The sequence below is a fragment of the Indicator indicator genome, chromosome 14 (assembly GCF_027791375.1).
Source record: "Indicator indicator isolate 239-I01 chromosome 14, UM_Iind_1.1, whole genome shotgun sequence".
NCBI classification, from domain to species: domain Eukaryota; kingdom Metazoa; phylum Chordata; class Aves; order Piciformes; family Indicatoridae; genus Indicator; species Indicator indicator.
In genome coordinates, this window is record NC_072023.1 from 6958960 (window position 1) to 6973978 (window position 15019).

Below are 15019 nucleotides of genomic sequence, written 5' to 3' on the forward strand. Positions count from 1 at the left end.
GTGATCACAGCTGGGTCCACTGTGTCCACACTACAGCTCAGGCACAGCCTTCCAAAGACAGGAGTCCTTGAACACTAAAGTCATGCAGGCCAAAATGTATTCCCACGTTTGCATCCCATAAAAAGTGAATTTAGCTAAGCTATTTGTACTGTTTCCTAAAGCAAGGGCAATGACTTGGTTTTGGTCACCTTGTGCAGCAAGACAAGTGAGGCATGCCCGAGCAGAAGCTTGAAATAAAGCCCCAGATGCAGCCTCCCTAAGTATGGTTAAAAAGATGGAAATACTGGAGGTAACAAGGACTACTCTCCACAGCTTGCTATTTTTCTAAAGCACAGCCTGAGTACAGCAACCTGCACAAGAGTCTGCCTCACACTGGCAAGAGGTGAAAAGGCTCTGTGCCCTCTCAGTAATTTAACTGGGGTATATCCTTCAGCTTTTCAGGGAACGGGATTTTTTTTTCCTTCCTCTTTTAAACCAGCTTTTGCCATTCCTATTTAAAACTTAGAAACCTGGCTGTGCACCTTTTGAAGTACTGGCTTTTTTGCCTGAAGGATTGGCTGCTGTTTCCTAGTAATGATTTTCTCCTTTACTACCTGCTGGTAATCTTTGTAATGCCGAGAGCGGAAAAGACCCCAAGTACTGATACTGAGCAGCTGTTCTGGAGAGTAAAACACCACATTTATACCCTCAGTTAGCACAAAGACTTGACCTGCTTCTTGACTTCCTGTGGTGCCACTAACACAGATGGTTCTGCTTTCTCATTGAAGTGAGTTTTGCTGTCTATGATGCAAAAGTAACAAGTCCAAAATAACTTTTATTAAGAAACCAGGAAGGCACAACAGTGTTTGCTTGCAGTGGATGACCCGAGTTAGCAGGGAACTTAATTCTACCTTTGGCTACTGCAAACAGAATCCAACTTTGCTGAGGTGTTTCACAACTAAGAGTAAAAATTTTCTCCATTGCTAGATTCAGCAACGTTTAGTTGCCCTCCCCTCCACAGCAAGATTAAACAGACACAGCATCTACATAAGACAACCAAAATTTTAAGCAGATGGAAGTCAACCAGGGCTTTCTCATCCTGCTCAGTGATCATTAAAGTATTCAGTTAGAGCATCCATGAGCTCTTGCTTCTTTCCCTCACCCTTCAAGCCACAAAGCCTGCATGCATCCTTCAGAATGGGTACAGTGAGCTTGCCTAGAGTGCCCTTCTGCACGTGACCCCGCAGCTCATCTTTTGAGACTATTACTTTGGGCCTCTTCTCAGTTTGACCATCAGAAGCTAGAAAGACAAATTTTACATTAACACAATTTTAACGTTTCTCAATAAAAAAATACATCACCATTTCTTACACACACCACACTTAATAGCCACTAACAATACTTCAACAGGTACCTACACACTCACAGACCTACTTCCACTTTCTTTTAAGTAGGTGTCACTCACTACGTGTAGTAAGGCATGTAGTACTTCCTTGATAGGAATGATCTCAAACTCAAGTGTGAAACTTTGTGTTCTGATGGGAAAATTACTCCCAAATGAATCTTTTAAGATAGCAAAGTGGAATGATTCCATAGGAAGCTCAGCTAACTGACACTCCCACTTCATGCAGAGTTTCAGACTTTAGCAATACTTAGGTATTTAGCCCTAACTAAGCTCATCTTGGACTTGCTATACAGCCCACGCATAAAAGTCTGCTTCCTCACCAAAATGAACTGAAAGCATGTAAAACCCAAGGTCATTAAATAAGAAAGCTTTTAAAACAAATAATATTTTGCAGTCATTTACCTGCATTGCTTCCTATACTTCACTGTGCAGCTTCCCATTCCAACAATACTCCAACTGGATACCACAGTATCCTCTACTCCCTAAGGATCATCACTGGATAAATCCACTTTGTTGTGGAGATGACTGAAGAGAGTTGTTGCACAAGTGGCTTGTTTAAACTATCAGACAGATACTTCTCCACAGAGTAACAGACACCACATTGTGTATCTGCACCATCATTCCTTACTTTGTTTTCTCTTGACAGCCTTCCCATCAGGATTGTAGTCAGGGGGATAAACCAGCTGCTTAAACTCCTCCACCAGGTTGCCCAGCCTACGGTTCATCTCTTCCACCTTTGGCACTGTCAAAAGACAAAGATTTGCCCTCTCAAAAACAGAGTAATCACTGGAAAAATCTAAATGAGGTGATCACACCAGAGGCAATTGTGCTTCTGTAATAACTCGCATGCAAGCACATAGCAAGCATGCAAAATGCCAAGACCTGTGTTAAGACATTCACAGCTCTTGGTAACATCAGCAGTGTGCACTATCATATGTAACAGACTTGCACATATCCCTGAACAGGAAATACATATGCAGAACAAAAATGACACAGTGGGTGATGTAGAAGATCTCCTACCTGGCTGGACTGTTACTTAGGTCTCATCTCAGACATTTAAAATACAAAATGTTGCTATGTCAGGATGGGAGTAGTTTGAGCCAAAACAGCTTGTTTCTGTAATGTGTTATTACGTGTTAGGTATCACTTGAGAAGAGACAAATAGTTACTCTAACCCTATTCCTGGAGCACAACATGTATTTTAAAAAAGGAACTTGCCCTCCAGTAGCAGCTTTCTGTCCCTTGGCAAGATATTTTGATAGAGAAACCCTCACAGCCACAAGGTGGCATCACTGCCTCCTAGTACAATAAATGCTAAGGAATTACTAATTAGACTCTTGAGAAGAATTTCAGAGAAAAGATTTGTCACCATAGACAAAAGGTGATTCAGTTTAAATTGTGGAGGGCAAAGTTTTTTTTTTTGTTTTCCTTTATCTTAGAAGTGACAGCAATAGAAAATAAGATTTCAATATTTCAGAATAGGCATATCCAGAATTCTATATCTTGGAACTGCAAGCACGGAAATATTTTTAAAAGGACATATGTAGTAGTACATCTCTGACTTAGAATAAAGTCAAGAATCCCCTACCCCACCTCCCTTTGCACCCACCAGTAATTCTCACTTGTAAGATCTTCAGCTTTTTCTGGTTCCATCATATCCAGTGCCAAAGCTTCCAGATTCCTGAAGTGCTGCTGCAAAACTGGGTTCTCAAAGCCGTCAGCCCTGTCAAGAACCTCCGGAACGTTAATGCATGCTAACAAGACAGACAAAACACACAGCATCTACCACCAACTTAATCCAAATCTTTCCCACACAGCAATCCATCTTAGAGGAAGACCTGCTTTTCCTCTTTTCAATTTCCCTGCTGAACCACTATGCTGCCATGAACCAACTGCATTAGAAAGCTGTGAGAGACAAACGGAGACAGTGGTATTCTGCTGAAACAGCTATGCTACTTTCCACATACCTAGGAGAAAAAATCTCCCATAAATCATAAAGTGATAGAATCACTAAGGTTAGAAAAGACCTTTAAGATCATTGAGTCCAACCATAACCCAACTACCATAACCACTAAACCATATCCTGAAGCGCTACATCTACGTGTAGGGATGGTGACTCCACCACCTCCCTGGGCAGCCTGTTCTAACACCTCACCACTCTCAATAAAGAAATTTTTCCTAATACTCAACCTAAACCTCTCCTGGCACAACTTAAGCCCATTTACTGTCATCCTATTGCTAGTTACCTGGGAGAAGAGACCAACAGCAGCCTACTACAACCTCCTTTCAGGTAGTTGCAGAGAGCAACAAGGTCTCCCCTTAGCCTTCTCTTCTCCAGACTAAACAGCCCCAGCTGCCTCAGCTTCTCCTTGTATGACACTCTCCAAACCCCTCCCCAGCCTCATTGCTCTTCTCTGGACACCCTCCAGGACCTCAATGTCTTTCCTATACTGTGGCACCCAGAACTGAACACAGCACACAAACTGTGGCCTCAGCAGGGCTGAGTACAAGGGCACAAACACTTCCCTACTCCTGCTGGACACACTGGTTTTGAGACAGGCCAGGGTATCTTCTTGGCCACCTGGGCACACTGCTGCCTCCTGTTTAGCCAGCCATCAACCAGCACCCCACAGATCCTTTTCCACCAGGCTGCTTTTCAGCCACTCTTTCCCAAGCCTGTAGCACTGCTTGGAGTTGTTGTGACCCAAGTGCAAGACCTGGCACTTAATCTTGTTAAAGCTCATCCCACCTCCTGAAATTGATCCTACCTATAAAGAAAAAGGCCTAATTAGTCTCTCTAAAGTGCTCTCATTCAAACAATCTGGGTCTGATTTGCAACAGATTGGCAGAACTACAATAAAATATGGTAACTCTGCACAAATGACAGCAGTCCAGAGAACAAGAGCAAGTCTATAAAGAACTCTAGAAACTGCTACATAACACGTGGCACCTGGGTATCAAGTACGATTAAGAATAAGGTTTGGATAAAGCTACTGCAAAGGGAAACAGTTTGCATCAAAACACATTAAAATCTCATCTTGTGGATACCACAGCTGAACAGTGTGTGCAACAAGGTAAGGGGTGTGGTTAATCGCTTGAGAGAGGTTCTCCTCTCCTTCTCTACTCTGCCCTGGTGAGGCCACATCTGGAATACTGTGTCTAGTTTTGGGCCACTCAGTTCAAGAAGAGCAGGGGACTGCTTGAGAGAGTCCAGTGCAGAGCCACAAAGATGATGGAGTGGAACATCTCCCTTGTGAGGAAAGGCTGAGGGAGCTGGGGCTCTTCAGCTTGGAGAAGACTGAGATGTGACCTTATTAGTGTTTATAAATATCTGAAGAACGAGTGCCAGGAGGACAGAGCCAAGCTCTTCTTGGTGATGCCAATGACAGGACAAGGGGCAATGGGTGCAAGCTGGAGCACAGGAGGTTCCATGTGAACATTAGGAAAAACATTTTCACTGTGAGGGTGACAAAACACTGGAACAGGCTGCCCAGAGAGGTTGTGGAGTCTCCTTCTCTGGAGATTTCAAAATGCAGCTGGAAGTGTTCCTGTGTGACCTGCTCTAGATGATCCTGCTCTGGCAGGGGGGATGGACTGGATGATCTTTCGAGGTCCCTTCTAACCCCTAATGTTCTGTGATCCTGTGAACAGTGTTGTGCTTTCTCCCCCTGCACACTGTCTCCATGTACCTGTATTTGAACCGGAGTTTCTGAATGATTTCCTTCATTTTGTCCACCTGCTCCTGACTGGCTGGCACCTTCTCTGTAAAATCCACCTTCCGTTTGTCATCTGCGTAGGGTAAGAAAACGACGTGGAAACCTAGAAAAGAAGAAGGAAGAGAACAGGTACACAAAACAATAATTTATGGGAAAGATCAAGATGCTTATCTAGGTCTGAGGACTCCATAGCTAGCTATTTTGTTGTAAACAACACCAATCCATAGTATTTCCCACTCCCTACATTATGACACTCAATCCCAGCATCAATGTCTATAACCAACACCACCAAAGGCTTTCTGAAAGATTCAAACTAAGAGCTGGATACTCATGACTTGCATTTTATCCAGGAGATCAACTTGTTCACCTTCTCCAGCTCTTCCTGGATATGAGTTTGAAAAAAATCCTTGTTTGAAAATGAAGTAAATGCCTATGTTTTTCTGAAATGTTTTCTCCTGTACACAAGCAATGTTATTTCCCTACTTCACATTCTCCCAGAAAAGGGTTTTTCAGTTAAAGAGGTGAGAAAAAGCAAAAGAGCAAAGGTCTGCCTTTGCTCCCTAATCATTCCCCACTCAGTTGAAAAGGTGTGAGGTTCAGGATATGAGATTATTTATTTAATACTTTAAAATGTATCCAAGGATGTAATAAAATTCAGGGCAACACATTCCATCCAGTCAGCAAACAGAATTTAAAAGCTTTTAAAATTTTTAGGTCAGTTACTTGAATCCTCTAAAAAGAGGTAGAAAGCAGGGAAAATACTGCAGCCATGTAATATCTAAGCAAGCACTGGTGCAACTGGGGTTTTAAAAGACAAAAAAAGGAAAGACAAAACTGAAGAAAGGGATGTTGGAAAGCACTCTCTTCAGTTTTAAGGCGAGCAGCACTAAGAGTATTTTCACACAACACAAGATGCTATTATGTTGACTGCATCCAATCATGCAGGGAAAGGCAGCCTCTCTTCCCATACCTGGAGGGGCTATCTGCACTTTCTGCTCATCCAGCTCTTCCTCCTGGGGAACCAGGGCCACGAAGCGAGGGGGAGTGTTCCGGCGGGCAGTGTATCTGCACAGTGCCATCACCTCCCTCTCCAAGCATTTCATCAGTAAGGCACTGAACAGCGTTGTACTCCCTGCAAAGGAAAGACTGTCTTGGTCAGATGGACAGCTCTACTCAAGAGAGAGCTACTAGGATGATTAAGGCACTGGAGCACTGCCCTATGATGAGAGGCTGAGAGCCCTGAGGCTGTTTAGTCTGGAGAAGAGAAGACTGAGAGGGGAGTTAATAAATGTTTATAAATATCTGAGGGCTGGGGGTCAAGAGGGAGGGGACAGGCTCTGCTCAGTTGCACCCTGTGATAGGACAAGGGGCAATGGATATAAACTACAACACAGGAGGTTTCACCTCAGCATGAGGAGGAACTTCTTCACTGTGAGGGTCACAGAGCACTGGAACAGGCTCCTCAGAGGGGTTGTGGAGTCTCCTTCTCTGGAGACTTTCAAGACCCATCTGGATGTGTTCCTAGGAGACCTGTGCTAGATGCTATGGTCCTGCTCTGGCAGGGAGGTTGGACCTGATGATCTCCAGAGGTCTCTTCCAATCCCTAACATCCTGTGATCCTGTGAACCCTAGATAAAAGATTATAAAACCTGTGACTTCTCTGAAATGCTTCCAACTCTGCAGAAGTAAAAGGCAACTTCTGGAAGGGGAAACCCTTGAAAGTAACAATGTTAATGTCTCTCCAGACCACAGCACTTAGTGATCTAGTGAAAGAAATGAAATCACTAGCATCTGAGCAATGCAATACAGGTGAAAAATTGTAAACAGGTCTCTGCAAAGCCTCTTTCTGGACTGGTGGGACATCATAGTAGCAGAACATCACAGAACCTTTTGCAGAATTCTGACTGCAGTATTCCTCTCTTGAGACACACATTTGCTTTGTATTTTACCAGATACAGTGATCAGGAAAAGATTGACAGCTAAGTAAGGTGTTTGATTCAGGAAACTGCTAAGCTGGAGAAGCAAGTGTAAAATCTTTAGTTAAGACACTGCAAAGCATCTGGTCATAATTCAGCCCTCTTTATTCACTGGGAGATTGAGGAGCTATAGTTTTTTTCTCTACTATTGCAGCTTGGGATAGATTAATACTGTATTTCTGGATAAGCAGACTTACATAAACAGATAGAAAATGAGGAAAAAAAGCAGTCCTAAGCATCCTCACCTTCCCTCTTCACAGTGCTAATAATTCAACCACACTTTCCAAGCATTATGTTTTCATTCCTAGCTGATAGGGACTTAAAATCAGCAATTACATTCACTGATTCATGGTTTGGGTTTTGTTTTTTTTATTTAACCACCTTCCTGTCACAGGTACTAGGATCCTTTACTTTCAGGAAGGATAAAACCAACTATTTTGAGACTATATCTGCATGGCTGATCAGCTGCTTGCCCTGACAAATGAAACACAAAGCCTAATCAGCAATTCTGCTATTGGAGAAAAAAAAAAATGGCAGCTGAGAGGGTTGGTAAGAGCTAATTCTACACTTTATTAGCAAGTTTTTAAGTGACACAAAGACTTCACACTTAATGATCCCCACTCAAAATACACGATGAATCAGCTGATTACGCTGATGCAAAATGGTGAATCTTCTCTTGCCATCTTTACTTACCACTTACTAGGGATTCCTCAGGATAGATGAACTGGGACTGCCTGATGTGGTGGTGCTGTTTAAGCATTGAAAGGGGTTTGAAGCCAATCAGAAACAAGCCCGGAGGACCAAACCGTTTTAATTCTTCTGTCTCCTCTTTCTCCAGCACGATCTGGCGGTTTCCATATGTCTAAACCAGGGAAGAGCAGACACTGGTGCTGCTAGCATAAAAAAAATTGTGGGGATGGTGGGGGTGGGAGGCAGGAAAAGGACTCAACTGATGTCTTTCACTACTGAAAAGTGGGTTACAGGCAAGACAGAGCAAACTCTCATCATTAGTGCACACTGAAATGGCAAGTCACAATCTGCAACCACTATCCCAAAGGAAATTCCATCAGGGCATTAGCAAAATGCACTTTCCTAAGACAATGGCTGTGCCCTGGCACAGAGAGGCTGTCACATCTCATTCTTGGAGTTCTTCAGAGATGTTCCAAGTAAACTGTGAGCAACCAGATCTGGTTTTGAGAGTCTTGCTCTGGGCTGGGTTGGACTAGACATTCTCAGAGGTCTTGCCTGATTCTAAGCTTGCTTCAGCACATCAGCTACCTAAGTCCTGGTAAAAACAGTGACTGAGAAACAACACTTTCGACACATCACTCATACATCACAAAAATGAAAGCTTATTGTAGTCCAGCTGCTAAAGGTATGTATCAGGACTTAATGCTCAGCTTACTGTTCATCGCCTCTATTTACTTTCCAGTATAAATAAACTTATTTATATTTATTTAATCTCAAGTATTTAATCTTAAAACAACAATTTTAGGAGCCTCTGGCATGGAACAACACCCAGAGTGCACTTGTGACAAGACACCTAGCAACTGCATGTCCTGCTTTGAAATAAAAATGTGACATTCAATCATCAGCCAAACTATCAAGCAAAGAACAAAATAATAAACCCCAAAGATAATATGCCCTTTTTTTGTTTGCTTGTTTGTTTGAATAGAGCTCCAACCTGTCCCCACTCCATGACTCACATTTGTATGTTTAATAAAATGGACAAAATCTGTCCAAAAGAAAACACCAGCAAAGATTGCACAAGGCCATGTAAGGTCAGGCTGTGGCAACCTAATTCTGCCTTACAGAAAGAAATGGCCTGTGTTCCTGAGGACACTTCTACCAGCAGCTCTGCTTTCCCTTGACAGACATGGCAGAGAAGCAACCCACTCTCACTCTGTGTAGCTTACAAAGTGACCAGGCTATCCCCAGGGGCATATGCATGTAAATATTTCTGCATCTTGTCTTGACAGTGAAATCAAACAAAAGCAGCAAGAGAATCAGCATCTCACACACACGTATCACAGAGACAGGAAACAGCAGGAACGTGATCAGTACTTTACCTGAGCCCTTTTTGTGTCACTAGGCAGGAGCAAGCTGCCTGTTTTGCCATTAAAGGTCCTCGTTTTTGTTTTAACTGGTTCATTAGTTTCCCGATAAAGCTTCACTGGATATGGCTTGTAAGCTTTTTGAATAAGGTTGTAAACAGCAACAGAAAGTGACAGATCTTTGTTCAGATACAGATTTAACCTGTGTAAAAAGGCAGATACAGACTTGAGACTTCTAAAACACAGAAGTCATTTTTGCAGAAGGAAGTCATCTCCTCAGATAAGTTATTTTCTCTGACCTTCTCTTACTCTCCTCCCCACAAATCACACCCATCTCTGAAAACATACTATTCTTTGCACCATAATCTCACTTGTATAAAAACATTCTTGCAATGCTGTCATTTCTGGCCATAAAAATGATTTAAATGTGAATAATTTACCATATTTCTTTCATCTTTTTTTCAGTCTGGAGCTATGCTCAAGCAGAGGACAGGACAAGTTCACATTTGGGCAACTCATTTGTGCTTAATGCAATGTGACCTCTGAATTCACACAGCTGTTCAGGCTGAAGGCAAAATTCCCCAGAAGAATCACAGAATGTTAGGGGTTGGAAGGGACCTCCAGAGATCATCCAGTCCAAAGTAGGATCACCTAGGACAGGCTTACAAGAACACATCCAGGTGGGTTTCGAAAGACTCTAGAGAAAGAGGCTCCACAACCTCTCTGGGCAGCCTGTTCCAGTGCTCCATCACTCTCACCAATTAATACCACGATTTAAGAACACAGATTATCAGAAATTAGAGAAAAATTCAGAAGTAAAGGTATAAAATTGGAGATAATCTTCAAGTTCTGAGAGCAGAACAGTGACACTTCCTCTCCTCAAAGAGGTATCACTGGTACAGGATTCTTCCTCCTCAATGATTACAAAACTTGAGAAACGTTCCCAGAAGAGGAAAAAAAAAAAGCTGTGAGCAGAAGCTCAAATGCCAGTGACAACAACTGAGGTTGAGATTTTTTTTTTTTTATATTAAAAAAAAAAAAACCACTAGACTGTGAAGTTCATTCCCTAACTATGCTTCCACACCATTCTGCCATGAATTCACTCCTTAAAAAACCCAACTGCTACGGAGTATGTGATTCTGAAAATACTTTCCATCTGCTTTGTTAAGATCCCTTTAATCTCTTTGTAAGTATCTCTAATCTTTCAGGGGGTGACCAGAAATATCAAGGCTGTGTGAATTCACACCAAGTGCTTAGACAGACTGACCACAAGTAACAATTTAATAATAGAGCAAAATAGAGTATCAATGAGCTGAAATTTGTCTAAGTTAACACTAGTAAGAAAAAAACTCATTTCAATCAGATTTCACTAGAAACTACCATTTTACAGGTTGCACTTTTTTTTTTTTAAGTATTTTACTTGGGAATAATGTCGTTTTTCAAAAAATGATCCTTTATGGCTAAGATAAATCCAGGAGATGTCAGACAGAGGGGAAAAAGGAACCTTAGCTTTATTCTCCACTCTTCTCATCCAGCAAGGACAAACATCATCGAGCCTACAGAAGAAACACTGATCTTGTCCTATGGAATCAAGATTGAGGAATGCAAGCACTGATGGCTTTACAGACCAAGTATTCCAGAAGAGGAAGGTGAGATGCAGTCTAAATTAACACCAGGTGCCTCCATGAAATGAAACATAACCAGGCACAAACCTGACCATAGCCCGCTTTTTTGTCTGCTTTGCTCGTACTTTCTTCATGAGATGTTCCAGTTTCTCTGACTCCTTAGGCTGGATCCCAAGGTTCTCATCCTCTGCTAAGTTTATTATATCCCTGTAGAACAAAGACATGTTGAACCCTCCAGGCTTCTTCAAATGCATCAAGTCCAGGATGATACCTAGAAACAAAATAAGAGATAAGAGGAGGATCACAGAAACAGCTTGTTTCTCAGCACTCTCAGGTTTCTCTAAGATTTTAAGCACGAATAAGCTCCAAGTTGTCATCTGCACCAGATGTGAAAGCTCCTAGGGCAAGAGGCAAAACACATTCATCAACTTCAGTCAAAACAACATAGCATAGGAAACATTTTTCTCCCTAATAACCTGGACAACATTGCTTATGAAACAGCTCTGACAAGCTCCTATAAAACATAACCTTACTTCAGGCACAGAGGGAAACAACGAGTTCAGAAGTTCCCCCCCTCCCATTTGTAAGGGCTAATGAATTAAAGAAGCCTCACAGTTTCTAGATCCAGCACACCCGAACTCCAAAAACACTTGTTATCTGAGCTACATAGTTGAACCACTGAAGCATTTGCTCTCTCGTCTCTGAGGTCAGGTTGCTGTTCTTCAGCTAATTCAAAATGGAAACATTCATTTTCCTTTTATGTTAACTTAGTGTTATTTTCCCCTTCCTGGGAAATGTTGGACTCATGAAACAAAGCAGTTTGACTTACACAATTCAATTTCTGATTTATGTTATCAGAGTAGAAAAAGAGATCTTAGAACATAAGTGTTAGTTGCTGGATACCAGATTAGTTAACAGATTTTCTCATTTAGATCACAGAAAGATTCCCCGGTTCAGACAATTTTACATGCTTCCTCCATCACAAACACACAATGCAGATAACCTTTGCTGCAAGGATACACCTGAAATTAAAGACAAAAATAATCACCTGTGTCTCTGAGATCACCAGCTCTGGTCCTGGCCAGCTTGGCTTTAGCATTGTCATTGGCATGAGGGTCATCCTCATTGGTGAAGAGCATGATCCTTTTGTGGCTCAGTCTGACTCGGACATCACTGAAGAGATTAGAGCAGGCCCAAAGTGCTTCACCCAGTGAATAGTCAGCATTGTGGCCAAAGGTCTCACGGAAGAGTGCTTGTCCTTCATCTCCCATGTACTGGTCTAGCTCCAGAACACGCTTTGCACCTAACGGGGACAACAGCATTCCCATGCATCAGAAAGTACCACAAAACCCTTCTAAATATGCATGGAGTGTCTGTCCCTTGCAGCTGACATCTGAGTAATACCCCTAACAGCTCTGTGGCAGTTCCCTTCCAACACCTGGCTGAGAAAATTGTTCAGCATAGCCTAACATTTGCAACAACACAAGCTGGATACCACCTGAAAGCACCTACTCAGGCCAAGAGGACACAAAATGCCTTAACACCAATGTGGGGCTCTTCTTGTTGAGAGATGGAAACAGGCAGGGATCAAAGTATTGCAAACCCTCCATAGTGAAATGGCAAGTGCTCAGCAGGAAAGGACAGCTGTGCCACCAGAGAAAGGAGAGGAGCCTGAAATATATCCTGCATCTCCATGACACATTGGAGAGGTGGAGAATTCCTCCTGTTCCTGTGCCACTCATGTCAGATAGAATCAACCTAGAGGTTAGATGCAGCCCACAAATCACCAAGTGAAGCACAGCAACATTCAGGGCAGCTGTTGATGGCCTTTTTAAAGCTCTACAGGTTACTCTAGCCCAACTACAACTCCTTTCCCCACCTATCTATCAGCAGATTCCATTTTCTCTCTTAACTGTACAAAGAGAGACAATATTTCATTTTTCAGCTACTACACTCTGCAGAGCTTCTTCCTTCACTCAAATTCTATAGCACTTTTGAAATCTCATCTGAAAATGTCTTTCCCTCCCTTTACTATTTCATTTTCATCTTCCTCAGATCCCATTTAATTAATAGCATAAGTGTGCATAATTACATATTACATAACAACTAACTTCTTTATCCACAGCAGTCTGCTTTCCAGGGGCAGCAAATACACAATTCTCTTCCCTTTTAATAACACCCACATTTCATCTGCACTGTTTTCATCAGCACAGCAAAGCTACTGCCTCTAACACAGGGAAAAGGGCAAGCACAGAAAAAGGGGAGAAAAAAGGTGGAGTAAGAAGCCTAAGGTGCTTGCTGTCAGAAAAGGAAGAACCTAAGCCTGTCTGATCAGGCCCTCATCATAATTAATTCTGAAACTAGGATAAAGCATAGCTCTTTCAGGAGAGCCCCATGTGTTATTAAACCAGCATCTCCTAGGTAAAAAAATTAAGCCAAACTTCCTCAGAGACCCAGGCTGCTATTAACAGCTAGTAGACAAAATCCTCCAATGAAACTCTGCTGTCAGTGAATTTGTCACCACTAGCATGCATTCTTCACACCCTTCCTACTACCTTTTCCAGTTCAGCAACAGGGACTCCTTACTAAGCAGATGCTAGGTAAGAAATCCTAAGAAAATGAAAGAGCTAAACCCAAGAACTGCAAAACAGGTTAACATATTGGACAATCTGTTCTAGCTGATCCTGCTTCAGCGGGAGGATTGGACAAGATAACCTCCAGAAATCCCACCCAATCTCAGCCAATCTGTGATATTCTCCATCAGGGGGAACCTGTGGTGCCTTAGCATGTGCATGCATTTTTCTGAAGTGCAACAGACACATCATGAGCTTTCAAGAGCGCAGTTCAGGTCCTCTTAGGTTTAGCAGAGAGTAAGTGAACCACCACTTTGAAACAGCAGACAGAGGAAAGGGATTTGAACCAACTAGAACAGAAAAACTAAGCTCCCACCAACTTTCCAAGCTTTCAGTAAACTTCTAAAGCTACTCCCACCATCACCAATACATCTCAGTAACAGGAATTTTGTTTACCTGATAGCTTTCTGTTTTCAGAGAGATCAGCTAGTGACAATGCTACTACACAGATTTCCTTACTCCATTTTTCTATCCTTCCTACCACTTCAATGCCTTTACCTGGGTTGTCCAGGTCCTGGAGAACATAGACATGCTTGAAATCTGCCGAGTTCTTGCTGTTTTCTGTACCATAGAACACAACACTTAACAGGTCTTTGTCACTGCTAATAATTTTGCTGGTATACACATTCCGGATGCACTGAAAAAAAAATGCACACACATCAAAAAATGAAGGAAATCAGTTGCAACAAGGGTGCAAAAGTTTTGTCTCTGGCAACTAGCAGTTTATACACATACACTGGCAAACAGTAACATTCTTTAAGCTGAATTTCACCTGAATGAAGAATTTGGGGTCTTGTTTTTCGAGATTTTTACATTTTTTTCAGTATACAGCCTTAAATATTGTTCATGAACATTCCGGTTTTTAGGAGCAAGGCCAATAGAATAAATGTTTCTTAAATAAATCGCCCTGAGTTGGTTTGGTTTGGTGGCTCATTCTATAAAGGCTTCCCTCACTCAAGCCTGGACACGGCCCGTCAAACGTCTTCTCAAAGGCACAGCCGTTCAGCAGTCCGAGCTGCTTCCGTTTCACAGCGACCTTACAGCAACAGACCGGGCATAGACAGATCGGGGGCCGCAGCCGCGGAGGTGCAGAAGGCGATCCCCGTCCGTTAGCGAAGCAGCCCGCGGATCCCTCAGCAGCCGTACCTGGATGGTCATCTCAAAGGGCGTCATTCCCTCCTCATCCGACTCAAACATGGCCTTGGAGGCATCCACTAAGAAAATGAGGCTGTCCCGACCGGAGAACCTGTAGTCCCCTACGGAATTGGGGGGAAACAGTTTTAGCAGCGGCCTCCTCCGCCCGCTGACCCTCGAGGGCAGCGAGCCCCAGGCTGCAATCCGTGTGGGGGTGGTGCGCCCTTACCGACCGCCTCAGTCCCCTCCTCCTCCTGCTCATCCCCCTCATCTTCCTCGGGCCCCTCGCTCCGGTAGTAAGACACCCACTCCGACATGGCTGCCGGCGCCGCGGTAACGGCCCCACAATCGCGCGCGGAGAGGCAGCTCCTGCCCACACCGGACCCACCGCCCACCTGCCCTGAACGAACACAACCAACCACAGCGGCCACTCCTCGGGGGCCCGCCTCTCATATTAACTCTGACTAATAGTGAGAGAGAAAGGGAGCCGCGCCCTG

The 15019-nt window shown here is 43.1% G+C and overlaps 1 protein-coding gene across 2 annotated transcripts; it reads right to left on the reverse strand.

Annotated features, from left to right (window-relative positions):
- Window positions 1-960: 960 nt before the first annotated feature.
- On the reverse strand, window positions 961-14839 carry XRCC6 (X-ray repair cross complementing 6). 2 transcript variants are annotated; one of them, XM_054387134.1, is made up of 12 exons: window positions 14752-14839; window positions 14535-14644; window positions 13887-13902; window positions 11804-12058; window positions 10843-11026; window positions 9146-9332; window positions 7770-7938; window positions 6071-6232; window positions 5074-5203; window positions 3007-3107; window positions 2013-2126; window positions 961-1279 (listed from the first exon to the last, which is right to left on the reverse strand). In XM_054387134.1, the coding sequence occupies exons 1-12, from the start codon at window positions 14837-14839 to the stop codon at window positions 1083-1085; spliced, it is 1713 nt and encodes a 570-aa protein (XP_054243109.1). In that variant the 3' UTR covers window positions 961-1082. The 2 variants fall into 2 exon arrangements, with proteins under 2 accessions (XP_054243109.1, XP_054243108.1); XM_054387133.1 differs by having other exon boundaries at window positions 13887-14025.
- Between the last annotated feature and the right edge of the window lie 180 nt (window positions 14840-15019).